Genomic DNA, 23,081 nt, shown 5'->3' with positions numbered 1-23,081 from the left:
AAAGTGTATTCTGCTGCTTTCAGATGAAATGTTCCTATAAGTTTAGTTCTATTGTTTTTTTTTTTCTCGAAGGGTTTTCAATCAAATCTCATGTTCTAATGTGCCTAGTTGTTTTTATCAAGCACCAAATATTGTATTTGAAAATCTATATGAGGCTTTTGGTTGTATATTTTTACAGATAATAAATACATTTGCAGCCAGAAGCCAGCCTAGGAACACTAGCAGTCTCAGATCACCTCATTTCAGTTGATATAAGGTTGAAATGATTTGACATGATTTGGGCTTTATTTCTTATGAGCATTAGTCTTTTTCCTAGCACTACGTTTGGGATTAGTGTGAGGCAACAAGGGTCTGATATTTAAGGAGGCACTTAATCTTGGGATATAGCTCTTTAGTGTCCCAACTGAAAGCCTAGGTGTTTATCATGGCTTCTCATCCTTAACAGAGTCTGAACTCTGGCTTTTTCCCCCTCATTCTTATATATTTATCTCAAAGCTCTTAACTCTTGGCTACCCTAAATACCTTAAAGAAAATGACACCAAATTATGAGCTCAAAGTCTTCTAACTTCCTTTCTGTCTGAAATCTTGGATCTGCAAATCCTTTTTGCCTTTATAATTGACTAGTCCTTCCAAACAAGAAGTTTTAAAATATTTTGTTCAGCTTTTTTAGTTGTGTAGTGAGATGGTTTGTCTGAAATAACCTATTCCATCATTGCCAGACGCAGAATTCCTGTATACTTTAAAAATAATTGTGTTTATATGTGTGCATATTTTACTCAGATTTATAAATTAATTCATTGAGTGGCCAAGGAACCCCCATTTCCTCTAGTCCTATCTTTTACTCATTCAATAACATTTACTTTTATTCCAGTTTTATTGAGATATAATTGACATACAGCACTGTATAAATTTAAGGTGTACATCATGATTTGACTTCCACACATCATGAAATGATCACTATAGTAAGATTACTGAACATCCATTATCTTATATAGAGTCAAAATAAAAGAAAAATAAATACATTTTTCCTTGTGATGAGATTCTTAGGATTTACTCTTGTAACAACTTTCATATATAACCTACTGCAGTGTTAATTATGTTTGTCATATTGTACATGGCATGTGTAGTACTTATTTATCTTACATCTGGAAGTTTGTACATTTTGACCATTTTCATCCAATTCTCCCTTCCCCTACCTCCTCCTGTAGGTAACCTCAAATCTGATCTCTTTTCCTATAATTTTGTTTGTTCTTTTTTTTGAAGTATTGTTGAGTTACAACACTATATTAATTCCTGGTGCACAACATAGTGACTTAATATTATAATATATTACAAAATGATCACCATAATAAGTCTAGTTTTCATCTGTCAGCATACAAAGATCTTACATTATTATTGACTATATTCCCCGTGCTGTACATTTCATCCTTGTGATCCATTTGCTTTGTGGATGGAGGATTTTACCTGTTAATTTACCTTACCTATTTCACTCATCCTCTACTCCCCTTCACTCTGTTTGATCTCTGTGACTATGACCCTGTCTCTGAGTTGTTATGCTTCTTCATTTGTTTTTTATATTCCACATATGAGTGAAATTGTACCATATTTGTCTTTCCATGTCTGACTTACTTCAATTAGCATAATACCCTCTGGGTCCATCCATATTGTTGCAAATGGCAAAATTTCATTCTCTTTTTTATGGCTGAGTGATATTCCATTGTGTGTGCATGTGTGCACACATGCGTGTGTGTATGTGTATATATACATCACATCTTCTTTATGCATTCATCTATAGGGGGCACTTAAGTTGCTTTGACATCTTGGCTATTGTGAATAGCACTGCCATGAACATTGGGGTGCATATATCCCTTTGAATCACTGTTTTTTCTGAGTGGGATTTCTGGATCATTTGGTAATTCTATTGTTATTTTTTTAAGGAACCTCCAAACTGTTTTCCATAGTGGTTGTACCAATTTACATGTGATTTTGTAAATGTTGCCCACAATTTTTTGATTTTACTACCTAGATATTCTGAGTGTTTCTATGTAGATATTTGGGAAGATTGGAAAACTGTGCTACCTTTGCTGCTATTATATTCTCAGAATTTTCCTTTTTTGCTAAACTTTCATATTCATAATAATTTATCTGTGGTATCATTTTGTGGAATTTATTTAAATAGCTATATATCATCTACAAGTAATAAAAATTTTGTTTCTTTATTCCCAATCCTTAATCTCTGATTTTGTTTTCTGGTCATGCTATGCTGGCTGGAAGCTCTAGTCAGTGTCTGCTATAAATGGTAAGGGTGGACATCTTTGTTTTGTTCAGGTTCTTTCATGGCAATGCTTCTAGCATTTAATAGTCAAGGGCATTATTTATTAGGTTTTTTGGTAGGTATCCTGTACCAGATTAATTATTCCATTATGTTCCTAGTTTTCTAAGATTGTTTAATCATAAATGAATATTGGATTTTGCCAAATTATTTTTCTCTTTTAATAAGTTAAATCGTATTTAAATTGTATGTCCTGTTATTAATATACAAATATCCTTATATTCCTGAGATGAAGCCAGCTTGTTCATGGTATATTATCTTTTGCTTATACCACTAGATTTTTTGTACTAAAATTATATTTTATTTGAAACATTTGCATTTGTGTTCATGAATGAAGTTAAACTAATTTTCCTTCTTCAAAATGTCTTGTTAGGTTTTATTATCAGGGTCACAGTGTCCTCATGAAATTAACTGGGAAACATTTCCTCTCTTCCATTTAATCTTTGTCAATTATATCTTTAAATTATAAAATCCTTTATCAGCTGATTTCTTTATGGAAACACTACAGGCCAGAAGGGAGTGGCAAAACATATTTAAAGTTCTGAAAGGAAAAAAATTGCAACCTAGAATACTCTATCCATCAAGAATATCATTTAAAATAGAAGGGGAAATAAAGAATTTCTCCAACAAACAAAAGCTAAAAGAGTACAGCAATACTAAACCCATTCTAAAAGAAATACTGAAAGGGCTTCTCTAAATTAAAAAAAGAAGAAAAGAAGAATTAGGATGGAAGAAACCACAATTGGAAAGCAGTCACTTAAATAAGCCAGCATACAGATCTAAGCATGAAGATGTTGAAAAAAAAAAAAAGACATTAAAATCATACAAAGTGGGGAAGGAAAGTAAGAAAATATAGCTTCTTTTTTAATTTTAATAATGTGTTATAGCCTATATGACTATCAGGCTAAAGCAAGCAGATATAGGAAGGGGTTAACGTACTTAAAAAAACAGGGTAACCACTAAAACTGAACATTACATTCACAAAAACTGAAAAGTATCTAAGCATGAAATAAATGGAAACCATCCAACCAAAAAAAGAAAAGAAGAAAAGAGAAACATAGAATCAACTGGAAAACAAGGCAACAAATACATATCTATCAATAATCACCTTAAATGTCAATGGACTGAATGCTCCAATAAAAAGACACAGAGTGGCGGATTGGATAAAAAAGCAAAAACCTTCAATATGCTGTCTACAAAAAACTCCCCTTAGGGCAAAGAACACATATAGATTGAAAGTGAGAGGGTGGGAAAAGATATTTCATGCCAATGGACAAGATAGGAAAGCAGGAGTTGCAATACTCATACCAGACAAACTTTAAAACAAAGGCCATAAAGAAAGACAAAGGAGGACACTATTTAATGGTTAAAGGATCCATTCAAGATGAGGATATTACAATCGTCAATATATATGCCTGTAGTATAGGAGCACCCAGATACCTCCAACAAATGCTAATAGACATAAAAGGAGAAATTGATGGGAATACAATCATAGTAGGAGAATTTAACACCCCACTCACATCAATGGACAGATCCTCTAGACAGAAAAATCAATAAGGCAACAGAGATCCTAAATGACACAATAGAAAAGTTAGACTTCACTGACATTTTCAGGACATTACATCCAAAAAAATCAGAATATACATTCTTTTCAAGTGCACATGAAACATTCTCAGGATTGACCACATACTGGGGCACAAAACTAACCTCAACAAATTTAAGAGTGTAGAAATTATTTCAAGTATCTTCTCTGACCACAATGGCATGAAACTAGAAATCAACCCACATGAAAAGAAATGAGAAAAAATTTACTACGTGGAGACTGAACAACATGCTACTAAAAAACCAATGGGTCAATGTGCAAATCAAAAAATACCTCCAGACAAATGATAGTGAAAGCACAACCACCCAGAATCTATGGGATGCTGCAAAAGCAGTGCTCAGAGGGGAATTCATAGCAATACAGGCCGTCCTCAGAAAAGAAGAAAAATCTCAAATTGACAACTTAACCCACCACCTAAATGAATTAGAAAAAGAACAACAAACAAAACCTAATGTCAACAGAAGGAAGAAAATCCTAAAGATCAAAGAGGAAATCAATAAAATAGAGATGAAAAAATAATAGAAAAAAATCAATAAAACCAAGAGCTGGTTCTTTGAAAAGATAAACAAAATTGACAAATCTCTGGCTAGACTCACCAATAAGAGGAGAGAGAAAACCAAAATAAAATAAGAAATGAAAAGGGAGAAGTCACAACTGATACTATGGAAATACAAAAAACCATTAGAGAATACTATGAACAATTGGTTGTCAACAAATTTGACAACCTAGAAGAAATGGACAACTTTCTAGAGACTTACAGCTTGCCAAAACTGAATCAAGAAGAAATAGATCAACTGAACAGACCAGTCACTAGAAATGAAATTGAATATGCCATAAAAACACTCCCTACAAATAAGAGTCCAGGACCAGATGGCTTCACAGGCAAATTCTACCAAACATACAAAGAGGAACTTATACATATCCTCCTTAAACTTTTTCAAAAGGTTGAAGAAGAAGGAATACTCCTAAAGACATTCTATGATGCCATCATCACCCTAATTCCAAAACTAGACAAAAATACTGCCAAAAAAAGAAAACTGTAGGCCAATATCTTTGATGAATATAGATGCAAAAATTCTCAACAAAATTTTAGCCAACCAAATCCAACAACATTTAAAAAAGATCATATACCACGACCAGGTGGGATTCATCTCAGGTTCACAAGGATGGTTCAACATACGCAAATCAATCAACATCATACACCACATTAACAAAAGAAAGGTCAAAAACCACATGATCATCTCAATAGATTCAAATAAAGCATTTGACAAAGTCCAACATCCATTCATGATAAAAACTTTTACCAAAGTGGGTATAGAGGGAACATACCTTAACATTATAAAAGCCATTTAAGACAAACCCACAGCAAATACAGTACTCAATGGAGAAAAGCTGTAAGTCTTCCCACTAAAATCTGGAACAAGACAAGGATGCCCATTCTCACCACTGTTATTTAACATAGTACTGGAAGTCCTAGCCTCAGCAATCAGACAAATCAGAAATAAAAGGCATCCAGATAGGAAGAGAAGAGGTAAAACTTGTCACTGTATGCAGATGACATGATACTATACATAGAAAACCCTGAGGACTCAACCCAAAAATTACTTGAACTGATCAACAAATTCAACAACGTAGCAGGATACAAGATTAACATTCAGAAATCAGTCACATTTCTGTATACTAACAATAAAATATTAGAAAAGGAATAAAAAAATACAATACCTTTTAAAATTGCACCCCCAAAAATCAAATACCCGGCAATACACCTGACCAAGGAGGCAAAAGACTTACATGCTGAGAACTATAAAACATTAATCAAGGAAATTAAAGAAGATGTAAAGAAATGGAAAGCTATTCCATGCTCTTGGGTTGGAAAAATTAAATTGTAAAAATGGCCATACTACCCAAAGCAATCTACAGATTCAATGCAATTCCTATCAAATTACCCAGGACATTTTTCACAGAACTACAACAAACCATCCAAAAATTTGTATGGAACCACAAAAGACCCAGAATTGCCAAACACAATCCTGAGGAACAAAAACCAAGCAGGAGGCATAACTCTCCCAGACTTTAGGCAATATTACAAAGCCACAGGAATCAAGACAGTGTGGTACTGGTACCAAAACAGACAGACAGACCAATGGAACAGAACAGAGAACCCAGAAATAAACCCTGACACCTATGGTCAATTAATCTTTGACAAAGGAGGCAAGAACATAAAATGGGAAAAAGAAAGTCTATTCAGCAAGAATTGCTGGGAAACCTGGACAGCTGCATGCAAATCAATGAAACTGGAACACACCCTCACACCATGCACAAAAATAAACTCAAAATGGCTTAAAGACTTAAACATAAGACAAGACATCATCAAACTTCTGGAAGAGAACATAGGCAAAACATTCTCTGACATCAACCTTGCAAATGTTTTCTCAGGTCAGTCTCCCAAAGCAATAGAAATAAGAGCAAAAATAAACCAGTGGGACCTAATCAAACTGACAAGCTTTTGCGCAGCAAAGGAAACCAAAAAGAAAACAAAAGGACAACTTACAAAATGGGAGAAATTAGTTTCAAATGATGCAAATGACAAGGGCTTAATCTCTAGAATATATAAGCAACTTATACAACTCAACAGCAAAAAAAGCCAACAACCCAATTGAAAAATGGACAAAAGACCTGAGTAGACATTTCTCCAAAGAAGTTATACAGATGGCCAGCAAGCACATGAAAAAATGCTCAACATCCCTGATTATTAGAGAAATGCAAATCAAAACTACCACGAGATACCACCTCACACCAGTCAGAATGGCCATCATTAATAAGTCCACAAATAACAAATGCTGGAGGGGGTGTGGAGAAAAGGGAACCCTCCTGCACTGTTGGTGGGAATGTAAGCTGGTACAACCACTGTGGAGAACACTATGGAGGTACCTTAGAAAACTATGCATAGAACTACCATATGACCCAGTAACCCCACTCTTGGGCATATATCCAGACAAAACTTTCCTTAAAAAAGACACATGTTCCAACATGTTCTTTGCAGAACTATTCACAATAGCCAAGACATGGAAACAACCCAAGTGTCCGCTGAAGGATGATTGGATTAGGAAGATGTGGTATATATACACAATGGAATACTACTCAGCCATCAAAAGGAACAAAATAATGCCATCTGAAGCAACATGGATGGAACTAGAGACTCATACTGAGTGAAGTAAATCACAAAAGGAAAGACAAATACCATAAATATCACTTGTATTTGGAATCTAATATACGGCACAAATGAACCTTTCCACAGAAAAGAAAATCATGGACTTGGAGAATAGACTTGTGGTTGCCAAGGGGGAGGGGGAGGGAATGGGATGGATTGGGAGCTTGGGGTTAATAGATGCAAACTATTGCTTTTGGAATATATTAGCAATGAGATCCTGCTGTGTAGCACTGGAAACTATGTCTAGTCACATATGATGGAGCATGATAATGTGAGAAAAAAGAATGTATACATGTATGTGTAACTGGTCACCATGCTGTACAGTAGAAAAAAAATTGTATTGGGGAAATAACAATTAGAAAAATTTAAAAAAATAAACATTTTCTGGAGTTCCCGTCGTGGCGCAGTAGTTAACAAAGCCGACTAGGAACCATGAGGTTGCGGGTTCGATCCCTGCCCTTGCTCAGTGGGTTAAGGATCCGGCGTTGCCGTGAGCTGTGGTGTAGGTTGCAGACTCGGTTCGGATCCCGTGTTCCTGTGGCTCTGGCATAGGCCGGCAGCTATGGCTCCGATTCGACCCCTAGCCTGGGAACCTCCATATGCCGAGGGAGCAGCCCAAGAAATAGCAAAAAGACAAAAAAATAAAAAAAAAAATAAAAAAATAAACATTTTCCAAAAGTAAAAAAAAAAAATTATAAAAGCAATTTTTTTTTTTTTTTGGCTTTTTGTCTTTTCATGGCAGCACCCATGGCATATGGAGATTCCCAGGCTAGGGATCTAATCAAAGCTAAAGCTGCAGGCCTATACCACAGCCATAGCAATGCAGGATCTGAGCTTCCTCTGAGACCTACACCATAGCTCATGGCAATGCCAGATCCTTAACCCACTGGGTGAGGCAAGGGATCGAACCTGCCACCTCATGGTTCCTAGCTGGATTCATTTCCGCTGCACCATGACAGGAACTCCTATAAAAGCCTTTTGAAATTTCTTGGATTAGAAATTAAATTCCTGTCTTTTCATTTGTTTTATTGAAGAAGATATCATATATGTAATGAATAACATAAAATATGTATATATAGTTTAAATGATGAGGCTAATACATATAATTTCTAAAACATGTATGTATAAGGTAAAGATAATAGGAACACTGCCTAGATATTTACAATTCAGGTTTGGAAACACATCACCAATGTTATAAAGGTGTTTTGTGCATCTTAATGAGATTAAATCCCTCTCCCCAACTCTCCCCAGCTCTCCCCAGGTAAATACTACCCTGATTTTTGTTATAATCATTCCTTTCGCTTTGTATCCTTAAACAATATATTGTTGGTTTTCTTCTCTTAAGAACCTTTTATAAACGTATCATACTATATATGTTTTTCTTTGATTCATAGTGTATATATGCTTCAATCTCTTACTTTTAAAATCTGTAACTGGTTTCTTTCTTTAGGCTGGAAAAAATGAAAAAAGAATATAGACAGCTGAGTACATGGATAGAAAAAGCTAGCTATTTAGAAGGAATTCTTACCCCAAGATTGGAACATAAAGAACTTAAGGTGATTAACATAATACATTTTCTCATATAGAGATTTTTTATTTTAAATATTAAAAGGAATTATGAAAGCAGAGAAAAAATGTTTTATCTCTTTAAACATTTCTCCAATATGTTTTCTTTCATTTTCTTCTAGGAAAGTAATACCAATCAAGTCCTTGAAAGCCAATTAGAAAAGAGCCCTGCAGATACAGTAATATCAGGTTGAGAAACTAATTTAGTTTTTGCAATAATTATTAAGATAATTAAAAATAGGGTAGATACATCACAAAAGGTAATCTCCTTTAAGTGGATTTATTTTTTTTTTGTTGTTAGGGGATAAATATATATTTCATTAGAATTTTGATATGTAGTATTTATTTTTTAATGCCCCAAAGAAAAGACTTAGACCAATTAAGAGGTTTTTTTTTTAATACTCCTTTTCTCCTTTAAGGACAAGAAGTTAAGTCTTAACTATAGTTATCTATGAAAAGGTATTTTTGCTAAACATTATAAACTGTAGAGCTATTGGTCTCACCAGAGGAGCGTGTGTGTGCGTGTGTGAGAGAGAGAGAGAAGGGAAGAGAGAGAGAAAGGGTGGGATAGGAGATTAAATTAGCATTAAATTTGGGAACTTCACATAAATGATCGGTAAGATATTTATTTAATAGTTATTTCTCATGCAGTCTTTTAAAAAATCTTTCTGTTAAAAGATTCACTTGGAAAGTAAGTTAAAATATATGCATAATACTCTTACCTTCAAAATCTCGGATTCTGCTGGTGTGGATTAATGATTTATTGGTTTTGCAAAGATTTTTGCCTTAGGTTGTTTTACAAAGACTTTTGCCACAGAATGTTTCTCTAATTCTACATCCCTAGCTCCTCGGGCTTTGATACATTCATTTCCTAATCTCTGAGCATCAGCCAGCTAGCAGAGCTGTTGCATCTTTAGCCTGCTCTTTACCTGAAAACATTCAAGTTTTGGGTTGTTGGAGAATCACAACTTCCCTCTTCAATATCACTGCTGAAGACTGGAGGTTGACCCCTCTTACTCACTGGTGGTTGCCGTCTTTCCTTTCCTTTCCTTTTTTGCCCCCCCCCCCCACATCCAGAGAGTTTATTTCAAGTCCCACTAGATCATCTAGTGACTTCCTTCCTTTTGGTATTCCAGTAGCTTCCTATACTTACAACTAAAATTTATTGATCATTGTGTTCCAGACTATTTATTTGGATTATATAAATCAGTCCTCAGTTAATTGACCCATCAATTGAGGATGCTCTTATTATTTATCCACATTTTTATGGGTAGGAAAATTGAGGATCAAATCAATGAGAGGTCGCATAGCCATTAATTTGAACCTAGTCTTTTTGACACAAGAGATCAAGCATTTAACCATATTGCTGCTCACATTATATATACCTGTACCATACTTATAGGGTAAGCTATTTATAATCTGTTTTACATGTGAGAAAACCAAGGCTCAGAAAAAAGTGAGCTGATAGCAGTAACACAGCTAAGAGTGACCTTAACAAATTATTTTTACTGGACTTATGCATTCCTTTATATCTCAATAATTTATTCCCTTTCCCTTTTAAGTTTTTCTTTTTTGTTTGCTAAATATGTATTCTTTATATTCTAGGAAAATTTTCCAAGTGCTTTAATTGGCCACTCTTGAATGGTCCTATTTTCTCTGGTTTCATACAACTTTATTCTTTTTTTTTTTTTTTTTTTTTTCTTTTTAGAACTGCATCTGTGGCGTATGCAAGTTCCCAGGCTAGGGGTCGAATTGGAGCTACAGCTGCTGGCCTACGCCACAGCCACAGCAACGCAGGATCCTAGCTGCATCTGTGACTTAGCTTGCTGCAATGCTGCATCCTTAACCCACTAAGGAAGGCCAGGAATTGAACCCGCATCCTCACAGATACTCGTCCAGTTGTTACCTTGCTGAGCCACAATGGGAACTGCATACAAATTTATTCTAGTCTCTTTTTCCAATCCCAGCCCTATCATCACTGACCATCTGGGGTTTATTTCCTCTTTACTTTCAGAAAAATATGCTCCATGCCTGTTTTTGTGTCTTATATTGATACATCTTAAACCTTATCATTTTATACTTTTTCACTTTATATACACTCTTGTTCATTTTTCACTCCTCCATCTTCCCAGAGATTCATCAGTTTTTATTAAATATGTAGTGTTTAATATGTTTGAATAGCTGCTTTGATTTAAATTACTCTTATTCTTGGTGAGAACAATTATAATAATATTAGTGTATATAAAGTTTATTATTTTATATATAATAACATACTTCTGTTAATTTCTTAACAGATACACCTCTGACAAAGGAAAAAGCTGAAACTATTCCTAGTGAGGTAAGGGAACTTGAAAGAGAACTTCTAATAGTTACTACTTTTATAAAGGGATGAAATTAAATGGAGAAATAGTTACAGATAGAAAGGAAGGAGTTCCCGTCGTGGCGCAGTGGTTAACGAATCCGACTAGGAACCATGAGGTGTCGGGTTCGGTCCCTGCCCTTGCTCAGTGGGTTAACGATCCAGCGTTGCCGTGAGCTGTGGTGTAGGTTGCAGACGCGGCTCGGATCCCGCGTTACTGTGGCTCTGGTGTAGGCCGGCGGCTACAGCTCCGATTCGACCCCTAGCCTGGGAACCTCCATATGCCGTGAGAGCGGCCCAAAGAAATAGCAAAAAGACAAAAAAAAAAAAAAAAAAAAAAAAAAAAAAGAAAGGAAAAAAGCCCTCAAGAAGTTATGCAAGTTTTCATGGCTACATCTGTTATAGCAATATCTGTGCAGTTACGTGATTTATTTAAGTTAAATTACACTATTAAAAGAGCAATTGTAGCGTCAAATAGTAACATTTTAAAATACATATGAATATAGGAAACAAAAGATGTTTATGAACAGAAGGGGGAAACAAGTAAAAAAAGCATGATGTTCTACAGTGATCTTAGAAATGGATGCTATAGACCTAACTGCGCTATTTAGTTTTTCTCTATAACTCTATATTCTGTATAATATATAATTTCTATAATAGCCTATATTTTATAACAATAAACAAATTGAGTTCATATATTATTATTTGCTTTTTAGCTAATTTTACAGTAGATATTACTTCCGTAAGGCAGTGGATCCTTAGGTAAACCAAGAAAATATAAAAGGTTTTTCTGGGAGTTCCTGTCTTGGCACAGCAGAAACGAATCCAACTGGGAACAATGAGCTTGCAGGTTCGATCCCTGGCCCTGCTCAGTGGGTTAAGCGCTGCCGTGAGCTGTGGTGTAGGTCACAGACGCAGCTCAAATCTGGCATTGCTGGGGCTGTGGCGTACGCCAGCAGCTCTATCTCCGATTAGACCCCTAGTCTGGGAACCTCCATATGCCATGGGTGAAGCCCTAAAAAGACAATAAAACAAAGAAAAAAAAAGCTTTTCTGTACAACTTGACAAATAGGATTTAATGATTTCTGTTCTTGGGCCACTTGCTCCCAAAATACCAATTGAAGTGTCAGTATGTACCGTTTCCACAGTTCAAGGAGAAAGAAAAAAGGATAATTTAGGGAATTTTTCATACAGCTAAATTTACCTGGCTTACCAGAATATACTTGCTATTATGATTCTTCTTTATACTATTTTGCTATTAAATTTTCTCTTATTTTATGATGTAATTGTGATTTTTATATACTTTGTGCTACTTTAATATCAAAGTTTCCTTTGTTATGATACATTGGTGATGGTATAATAACAGTAAAATGTCAGACCCCCGATTTTTTTCTTTGAGATGTTGCTGATTTATAAAATAGGAATATCTGAGAACTACTGCTTTATAATGCAGTGTGAACATTTTTATGCATAATATTCTTTAGTCCAAGTTTTCGGGCAAGGAGAGAATTTCTTAACGCCTCTAATAATGAATGTCATAATTTTATAAATATTGAGACCTTGTTATAATTAAGGATAAAAGTACAAATGATTTTAAGTCCACTTTTGTTAGTTTAAATATTTTAGGTGGGAATGATTAATTGATAGCTTATTTTATTGCTATATTTTCTAGTTCCTGGATAATAAGAAAGGCCTGACTCTGTCAACTTTGAACCACTCGGGTGAAAATGATTCAAATGTTGTTGCTCCTAAAAATGATGCATCAACAAAGCAAATGGATAGTCCATTCACCACTGTTCCTCGGCTGATGTCAACAGAAGAGGATGAAATTCCATCTTTAGAGGAACGCCAGCAAGAAGCCGTGCCAGAGAGAAAAATGAAAAATGTGCTGTTTTCATCAGAAGGAAAATTGAAAGATAGATATCAAGGCCTTTTTAAAATAGACTCATCTCCATCAGAGGTAAAGTTGAAAAATGTCCATATTAATTCTGGTGGGATGAAGAGAAGGAACTTAGATTTATCTCCAACAGAAATCACATGGCAAAACAACAATATCTAATCTTAGCTGGAAAGAACACGAGCTTACTTTCCCCAGATTCAAAATCAAAAGGTAACTTTCAAAGCCATAATCCAAAGAAAGACCATGAACTAAAGGTATCTGCCTTTATACTAGAAGTATGAGATTAGCAAAGATAAAAGAGTTCATTAATAAAAAATAAACGCAAATAAATTGAAAATGCATTCAGATGTTTCCAAGCAGAAGCGTGTTTGCGTATGGTAAACATTCCTATTCATACTCATCAAGTAAAGAGGGAAGAAAAGCTCTTCAAGGAAAAGCAAAGTGATCTGAGATACCAGTAATACACACTAGTATCATGGGTTGGTGTAAAATTCAGCTGAAAGTGTGATAACAATAGCAAAATATGGAGTTCCCGTTGTGGCTCAGCAGAAACGAATCTGACTAGCATCCATGAGGACGCAGGTTTGATCCCTGGCCTTACTCACTGGCTGGGTTAAGGATCTGGTGTTGCCATGAGCTGTGGTATAGTGTAGGTCACAGATGCAGCTTGGATCTGGCATTGCTGTGGCTATGGTATAGGCTGGCAACTATGGCTCGGATTGGACTGCTAGCCTGGCACCTCCATATGCTGAGGGTACAGCCTTACAACACACACACACACACACACACACACACACACACACACATGCACGCATGCACGCACGCACGCAAAATCTAAATTCAAAGGAAAGCCTGGAAAGTTACCTCAGTGGACATTTTTACTGAAACTGCTGTAGGAAGTAGCATATGTGCTCCCAGTTACCAACAATCTTATATTTAAAATGAGAAAGATCTGAGTATAAATTTACAGGTTCATCAGGGTAAATAAAGCATTTCTCAAAATGATGGTTATTCTATTCAGATCTTTACATCTTATTTGAATCGCTATCATAGGGAGGTCATAAATCAGTATAAAATGCATAAAAATGGTCAATGGGAAAACAACCCAAATTCTGAGTAAGGCTCTGCCTCTAAATACTTGAGCAAGCTTGGATCCCTAGACCTATTTTCTCACATATTAAATGATAGTTCATACTAGGTCATTTCTAAACTCCTTTCCAAATTCCAAAAGATTTTATGAAATATCATAGTTGGGGAATTATTCTTAATTAATAACCTAACCAATGTAACTTAAAAAGGAAAATATTCTGTTTTTACTAAATGTGAAAATAATACACAAGCATTATAGGAAATTTAAAAAATAGAAGCCTAAAAGAAAAAATAAAAGTAATTATTATTCTACTGCCACATTGAATAATTTTATTTCTTTTCAGTCTTTGTTATGCACATATGTGTAACTTTTATTCCTTTTTAAAAGCTTGGATCAAACTATTTGTATATAATTTTATACTATACTTTTTTAAACCTCGTATTGTAAGCATGTTATCTGAATTTTCTTAGAAATTTGTAAGATGCAGAATATCTTCAAATACGGATATGTAATAATTTTAAAGTTTATTTTTTTAATTTTATTTTTATTATACTTGATTTACAGCAATGTATCAATTTCTGCTGTACAGCATAGTGACCCAGTCATACATATATATACATTCTTTTTCTTATTACTGCCTTCCACCATGTTCTGTCCCAAGAGATTGGATATAGTTCCCTGTGATGTATGGTCAAGCTTCATTGCTTGTCCCTTTTTTTTTTTTTTTTTTTTTTTTTTTGCTGTTTTAGGGCCTTATCTGTGTCATATGGATGTTCCCAGGCTAGGGATACACCACAGCCACAGCAGCGCCAGATCCAAGCTGCATCTGTGATCTACACCACAGCTCATGGCAACACTGGATCCTTAACCCACTGAGCAAGGCCAGGGATCGAACCCGCAACCTCATGGTTCCTAGTCAGATTCATTTCCATTGAGCCACAACAGGAACTCCTGCTTATCCATTCTAAATGTAGTAGTTTGCATCTACCAACCTCAAACTCCCCATCCATCCCACTTCCTCCCCTCTCCCCCTTGGCAACCACAAGTCTGTCCTCTATGGTCCATGAGTCTGTTTCTGTTTTGTAGATAGGTTCATTTGTGCCATATTTTAGATTCCACATGTAAGTGATATCATATGGTATTTGTCTTTCTGCTACTGACTTCACTTAGTATGAGAATCTGTAGTTGCATCCACATTGCTGCAGTGGCATTATTTTGTTCTTTTTATTGCTGAGTAGTATTCCAGTATATATTCCACTATATGTGTACCACATCTTTTTTTAAAAAGCTTTGTTTAAGTATAGTTTATTCACAAGGTTGTGATAATTTCTGCCGTACAACAAAGTGATTCATGTACACACATCAATTCTGTTTCAGATTCTCTTTCCACATAGATTATCACAGAATATTGGATAGGGTTCTTTGTGCTATATAGCAGGTCCCTGTTGGCCAATCATTCTCTCTACCTCAGTGTGCATATGCCAATTCCAAACCCTCCATACACCCTCCCCCTCCCCGAACCTGTCCCCTTTGGTAATCATAAGTTTTTCAAAGTCTGTGATTCTGTTTCTGTTCAGCAAAGAAGTTCATTTGTGTCCTTTTTTTAGATTCTGCATATAAGTGATATCATATGATGTTTGTCTTTCACTGTCTGATTAACTTCACTTAGTATGATAATCTGTAGTTGCATCCATGTTGGTGCAAATGGCATTAATTCTTTTTTATGGCTGAGTAGTATTCCATTGTATACATGTATCATATCTTCTTAATTCATTTGTCTGTTGTTGGACATTTAGGTTGTCTCCATATTTTGGCTGTTGTGAATAGTGCTGCAATGAACATGGGGGTTCATGTATCTTTCTAAATGAAAGTTTTGTCTGCATACATGCCCAGGAATAGGATTGTTGGATCATATGGTAGTTATATTTTTAGTTTTCTGAGGAACCTAATAGTATTTTCTATAGTGGTTGTACCAGTTTACATTCCCACCAACATTGTAGGAGGGTTCCCTTTTCTCCACATCCTCTCCAGCATTTGTTATTTGTATACTTACTAATGACGGTCATTCTGACTGGTGTGAAGTGGTACCTCATTGTAGTTTTGATTTGCATTTCTCTATTAGTGATGCTGAGCATTTTTTCATGTGCCTTCTGACCATGTGTATGTCTTCTTTGGAGAAATGTCTATTCAGGTCTTCTGCCCATTTTTCAATTGGGTTGTTTGTTTTTTGTTGTTGTTGAGTTTTATGAGTCGTTTATATATTTTGGAGATTAAGCCCTAGTCGGTTGCATTGTTTGCAAAGATTTTTCTTCCATTCTGTGGGTTGTCGCTTTTTTAAAAAAATGGTTTACTTTGCTGCGCAAAAGCTTTTGAGTTTAATTTGTCCCATTGGTTTATTTTTGTTTTTATTTTTGTTGTTGTAGAAGGTGTATTGAACAAAATATTACTCTTTTTATTATAAGGATAATAACCATATATATTAATGGCACATAATTTTTCATAGTTTGTAGTTTGCGTTTGCCTTTTAATTACTTTATTGAGTCTAACTTCGTAAATGTTCAGTTTTCATTTGATAAGATATTTATTGCTGCATGACAACTCCAAAATTTAGTGGCTTAAAATAACCATTTTATTTAAAAATTTTTTTATTATAGTTGATTTACAATGTTCTGTCAATTTCTGCTATACAGGATAGTAACCCAGTTATACATGTACACCAACAGTGTAGGAGGGTTCCCTTTTCTCCACATCCTCTCCAGCATTTGTTATTTGTATACTTACTAATGATGGTCATTCTGACTGGTGCAAAGTGGTACCTCATCGTAGTTTTGATTTGCATTTCTCTAATATTTGTGATGTTGAGCATCTTTTCATGTGCCTATTGGCCATCTGCATGTCTTCTTTGGAGAAATGTCTATTCAGGTCTTTGGCCCATTTTTCAATTGGGTTGTTGGTTTTTTTGTTGTTGAGTTGTATAAGTTGTTTGTACATTTTAAAGATTAAGCCCTTGTTGGTTGCATCATTTGAAACCCATTCCATAGGTTGTCTGTTTTGTTTTTTTTTATGGTTTCCTTTGCTGTGCAAAAGCTTTTGAGTTTAATTTGTCCCATTGGTTTATTTTTATTTTTATTTTTTGTCTTTTTTAAGGCTGCCCACATGGCATATGGACGTTCCCAGGCTAGGGGTCCAGTCAGAGCTATTGCTGCTGGCCTATGCCAGAGCCACAGCAACACCAGATCCGAGTCACGTCTGCCACCTACACCACAGCTCACGGCAAGGCCGAATCCTTAACCCACCAAGCGAGGCCAGGGATCAAACCTACAACCTCATGGTTCCTAGTCAGAGTCACTTCCAGTGTGCCAAGACGTGAACTCCCCCCACTGGTTTATTTATTTATTTTTTCTGTATCTTTGGGAGGCTGACCTAACAAAACATTTGTACAGTCGATGTCAGAGAATCTTTTGCCTACATTCTCTTCTAGGAGTTTGATGGTGTGAGGGTGCATGGTGTGAGGGTGTGTTCCAGTTTCATTGATTTATATGCGGTTGTCCAGGTTTCCCAGCAACAGTTGCTGAAAAGACTGTCTTTTCCTCATTTTATGTTCTTGCCTCCTTTGTCAAAGATTAATTGACCATAGGTGTCTGGGTTTATTTCTGGGTTCTCTATTCTTTTCCATTGGTCTGTCTGTCTGTTTTGGTACCAGTACCACACTGTCTTGATTCCTGTGACTTTGTAATACTGCCTGAAGTCTGGGAGAGTTATGCCTCCTGCTTGGTTTTTGTTCCTCAGGATTGTGTTTGGCAATTCTGGGTCTTTTATGGTTCCATATAAATTTTTGGATTGTTTGTTGTAGTTCTGTGAAAAATGTCCTGGGTAATTTGATAGGGATTGCATTGAATCTGTAGATTGTTTTGGATAGTATAGCCATTTTTATGATATTAATTCTTCCAACCCAGGAGCATAGATATCTTTCCATTTCTTTTAATCCATTCCCTTAATTGATGTTTTATAATTCTCAGCACATAAGTCTTTTGCCTCCTTGGTCATGTTTATTCCTAGGTATTTAATTTTTGGGGATGTGATTTTTTTTTTTTTTTGTCTTTTTAGGGCCTTAGCCGTGGCATATGGAGGTTCCCAGGCTAGGGGTCGAATCAGAGCTGTAACTGCCAGCCTACATTACAGCCACAGCAACACGGGATCTGAGCCATGTCTGTGGCTGGCACCACAGCTCATGGTAACACTGGATCCTTAACCCACTGAGCAAGGCCAGGGATCAAACCTGCTAGTCAGGTTCATTAACTGCTGAGCCACTATGGGAACTCCTTGGGGTGCAATTTTAAAAGATATTTTATTTTTATATTCTTCTTCTAATATTTCATTGTTAGTATACAGAAATGCAACAGATTTCTGAATGTTTATCTTGTATCCTGCTACTTTGCTGAATTTATTGCTCAGTTCGAGTAGTCTTTGTGTGGAGTCCTTAGGTTTTTCTATATATTGTATCATGTCATCTGCATATAATGACAATTTTACCTTTTCTCTTCAAATTTGGATACCTTTTATTTTTTTGTTTGTTTGTTTGTTTTTCTGATTGCTGTGGCTAGGATTTCCAATACTACGTTGAATAAAAGTGACCAGAGCGGGCATCTTTGTCTTCTTCCACATTTTAGTGGGAAGGCTTTCAGCTTTTCTCCATTGAGTATTATATTTGCTGTGGGTTTGTCGTAAAAGGCTTTTATTATGTCAAGGTATGTTCCCTCTATACCCACTTTGGTAAGAACTTTTTATCATGAATGGATGTTGGATTTTGTCAAATGCTTTTTATGCATCTATTGAAATGATCACATGGTTTTTGACTTTGCTTTTGTTAGTGTGGTGTATGATGATTTATTTGCATATGTTGAACTTCCTCGTGAACCTGGGGTGAATCCCATATTGTTTCTCAAGAATCTCTGGGTTGACTGTCCTCTTATAGGCAGTCGTTTTGCTCCACTCGATGTTAGCTGGTCTTTTAGTCCTATAGGAACTTGTCTGGGCTGAAACATACATGGTGGCTCACTTACGTATTTTACACCTATTAAGGTGTACAGTTGTAGGAACAACTGTAGGTCTGGGCTCAGCTGGGATTCATGGACATCTGGTTTGATGTGTCTATTTCTCTCTTTCTCTGCATGTATTTAGGGATTATCCCTCTCCATCTCCATGCAGCTTCTTCACTATATGTTGTCCTTCTAGCAGGGCAGCTGAACTCCTTATATGGCAGTTCAGGGCTTCTAAAACATAAAAACAGAAGCTTCAGGTACTGTTAGGACTAAGGCTTCAGGCTAGCATAGTGTCACTTTCACTTCATTCTATTAGTTAAAGAAAGTCCAAGGCTAAGCCCTGACCCAGTATGGAAGGGGACTACATAAGAGTGTAAATCTTGGAAAGTGTTCACTGGGGGCCAGCCACAGATTAACCATCTCTAGTTCCAAGTAATTTCTCTCCCATATGCAAGATACACTTACTCCACTTCCAAGATTCTTAGTCTCATGCCGTTATTGCATCAGGCTCAGGCTTAAGTACAGAATTTCATCATCTAAATCAGTTCCAGGTGGCAGAAACTTCTGAACATGGCTTCTCTTAACCTTAAGACCTGTAAATTGAAGAGACCAGTTATCTGTTCTTTATATACAATGGTGAATCAGGAATAGGATGACAATTGGCTCTTATATTCCAAAGGTGAATGAAGGGGAAAGTGAAGCATATAGCAGTCAGTGAGCCATAGTGATTCTGAAGCTTCCGGCTCTGCCCTCTGAGAGTCTTTCTTTTTCCATAAAAAAGATCTTATACTGGTAGCTGAGTAACTTTGCAGCCTATGTCTTATCTGTAGAAAGTTGTTTCAAAGTCCTCTTTGCATTTTAAATTGTCTCTGTTTCTTTCAGTCCAAGATACTATGACTGTCTTAAAGTTTTGTTTTGTTTTGTTTTGTTTGTCTTTTTGCCATTTCTTGGGCCGCTCCCACGGCATATGTAGGTTCCCAGGCTAGGGGTCGAATCAGAGCTGTAGCCGCCGGCCTACACCAGAGCCACAGCAACACGGGATCCGAGCCGCGTCTGCGACCTACACCACAGCTCATGGCAACGCCGGATCCTTAACCCACTGAGCAAGGGCAGGGATCGAACCTGCAACCTCATGGTTCCTGGTCAGATCCGTTAACCACTGCGCCACGATGGGAACTCCAACTGTCTTAAAGTTTTGTGGGATTCCTATGTATTAAATTATTATCTCAGCCAAATGTTATATCCCTAAATATCTTTAAAACAGACTCTTATTTACTTCTGGCTGATAGGGTGTGTAGCACAATATCCTTAAGAATCTTAGAAGCTCTCTGGTCTGGCAGAGAGGATCTAAGAAGCCACCCTAAAATGCTTAGAATTATTTTTTGTCTAGTCAAATGAGTCTGTACGACACCACCTTAAATATTTTTGAGGTCTTAATAGCAGTTCTTATAGCTCTGTGATCTTTATTTTGAAACCACATACCTGATCAATGAAGTCATGAGGTAGGGATTCCTGGCATAGGTACAGTGGCTTAACAGTGTCATCAAAGACTAGGAACCAGGCTCCTTTTTATCTTTCCTCTTTTTCATGTTCATACTTGTCACCTGATGATCCCCAGATGTTTGTTTCAGTCCTAGGCATAGTACGTAGATCAAGGGAGGGGGTAGAACATTCGGATTTTGTTTTGTACTTGCCCCCTTTTATTTCTACAAAGAAATAATAGTTTAACCCAGTAATCCTTCAGCATAGTTTGTGTCCCATTGACTAGAATTAGGTCATATAACAACCTTTAGTTTCAAAGAAGGGGAAAACTAGTATTTGGCAAAAATAGAATGGGACTGCCAATAATGATTCATTATGTTGAATGAATACCTTGCTGTTACAAGTAAAATTCAGGTTCTGTTGATAACAGGGTAGTATCAGGGGTGGTTTTTATATAATTAGTTATAAGTAGTATTACACTATTCTTCTCTCTTATGGGAATCCTCTGCCTCCAGATCTTCTTGGGGTTCATTTATTCACACCATTCAGGTCTCTACTCAGCTGTTACCTTCTTAGGGGGCCTTCTCTGACCACTCTAAGTAAAATAATTAGCCACTTACCCAACTCCATCTCTAATTTTTTCATGTATTAATTGGTGTCATAATTGTCTGTCACTCCCATGTGACCTTAGGTTCCAAATGGTAGTGATTTAATCTTACTCATCAGTGTATCTTACCATTCAGAGTAGTGACGATTTCATGATGGGCACTCAATAAATATTTGTTCAAGTAGTTAATTAATTAAAAATATTGCAGTGTATTGAGGTATTTATTCAGAATCTCTGAATACATTACAACTCCTGGGCCTCATTGTATGTAATTAATCAAAATCATTTGCTCCTAGGAAATGCAAATTATTTAGTACTTTGAGGGTGAATTAACCACCTAGTTCTAGCATAGCAAATGTCAGGCATGAGGCAGCAAGATTAACTCCACATTCTATAAGGAGTAGTGATAAAGACTCTGATTATTTATGAATCTTTGAGTTTAAAGTCACTAGTGTCTGCAGAAGTCTAGGATTAAGGAAGGTAGGGTGTGGTTTGTGTGATATCAGTAACTTTATGTTCATCCACTTGAATGTAATTTTTTTTTTTTTTTTTTTTTTTTTTTTTGCTTTTTAGGGCCTCCCCAGCAGCATATGAAGGTTCCCAGGCTAGGGGTCAAATCAGAGAAACAGCTGCTGGCCACAGCCATAGTCACAGCAACACAGGATCCAAGCTTCGGCTGCGACCTACACCACAGCTCACGGCAATACCAGATCCCTAACGCCAGGGATCGAACCTGCAACCTCGTGGTTCCTAGTCAGATTTGTTTCTGCTGCACCATGACAGGAATTCCTAATTTTCCTTATTAAGCCATAAATTCCATTTATGAAATTTAAATCCTTAAATAATGATTGATAGACTGGGAAATATGCCATGACCTTCCAAACCCATTGTCTTTGCTAACTCTGCTCTTTGAATCAACCCAACTCATGCAAGTAAAATGCTCCTTGCAGTTATTTTATCCACTGTATTTTTAATTCAATAATTTTTCATTGCTAATCCATTCCAAATGCAATAGTTTGCATTTATTAACCCCAAGCTCCCAATCCATCCCACTCCCTCCCTCTCCTCCTTGGCAACCACAAGTCTGTTCTCCATGTCCATGATTTTCTTTTCTGTGGAAAGGTTCATTTGTGCCATATATTAGATTCCAGATATAAGCGGTATCATTGGTATTTGTCTTTCTCTTTCTGACTTAACAATAAAAAATTAATAAAAAAATAATTTTTCACTTATAAGTTTTTCTAATCTATATGTTTTTTAACAAATGTAGTAAATTCTTGAAACTATTTGAGACTATAGAAATTAAAACTAGAAATAAGGGGGACTTTTCCAACTGATTAAAACTAGACCATCTTTTGAGATAGATAATTTAAATTTTCTAATAATTTTTCCCTTTGCTCATATTTTTCTTAGGAAGGTCTGTTTTCTGTTGGTATCTGAGATGGATTTTATCAGAGATAAAATGATTGGTCAGCCCTTCAATCTGTTTTGATCTTGCCTATGTCTTACAGAAACATTTTTGGACTGTGGATAGTACCTATGCCTATTATTTTCCACCCCATCCCTACTCTGATCTATTCTCCACTGGTCTTTGTCCTGTTTTGTTTTTTTGGGGTTTTTTTTTTTTTTGGTTTTTAGTTTTTGGTTTTTTGTTTGTTTGTTTGTTTGTTTTGCCTGAAGAGAATGACCCCTATGTGCTACTTCACCAGGTCTCTTTCTGGCGGACTTCCAGTTAGGTCCAGCAAATAGCAGGCACTGGCAGGATATTGGAGAGCAAGAGGGGACGGAAAGGTGGGGTTTTTCTGTCCAGCTATCTTCCTACTTTGGTGCTGTGGTTCTAGCAATGGATTTTCCTTCATGTATGTAGCTGCTAATGGGTGCCTCCACCT

At 36.2% G+C, this 23,081-nt stretch overlaps 1 protein-coding gene and 1 long non-coding RNA gene across 2 annotated transcripts in view; both read left to right on the top strand.

The window, feature by feature from the left end:
- LOC146396078 (uncharacterized) overlaps positions 1 to 23,081 on the top strand; it is a 1,511,729-nt gene that overhangs the window by 216,217 nt on the left and 1,272,431 nt on the right. The gene's annotated exons all lie outside the window — the stretch shown is intronic.
- Positions 1 to 23,081, top strand: part of CATSPERT (catsper channel auxiliary subunit tau) — a 144,013-nt gene that overhangs the window by 44,827 nt on the left and 76,105 nt on the right. Inside the window, 4 exon segments of the mRNA XM_021075702.2 lie at positions 8,597 to 8,702; positions 8,835 to 8,901; positions 11,007 to 11,050; positions 12,744 to 13,031. Coding sequence (XP_020931361.2) covers positions 8,597 to 8,702; positions 8,835 to 8,901; positions 11,007 to 11,050; positions 12,744 to 13,031 — 505 coding nt within the window.

This window comes from Sus scrofa, chromosome 15 (genome assembly GCF_054392235.1).
Source record: "Sus scrofa isolate SSC_HxYL_T2T_F1_AM1 chromosome 15, Sscrofa_HxYL_maternal_Yorkshire_Landrace_v2.0, whole genome shotgun sequence".
In the NCBI taxonomy this organism is placed as follows: domain Eukaryota; kingdom Metazoa; phylum Chordata; class Mammalia; order Artiodactyla; family Suidae; genus Sus; species Sus scrofa.
Note: the sequence above shows the minus strand (reverse complement) of the source record. Positions and strands in the feature narration are given on the sequence as shown.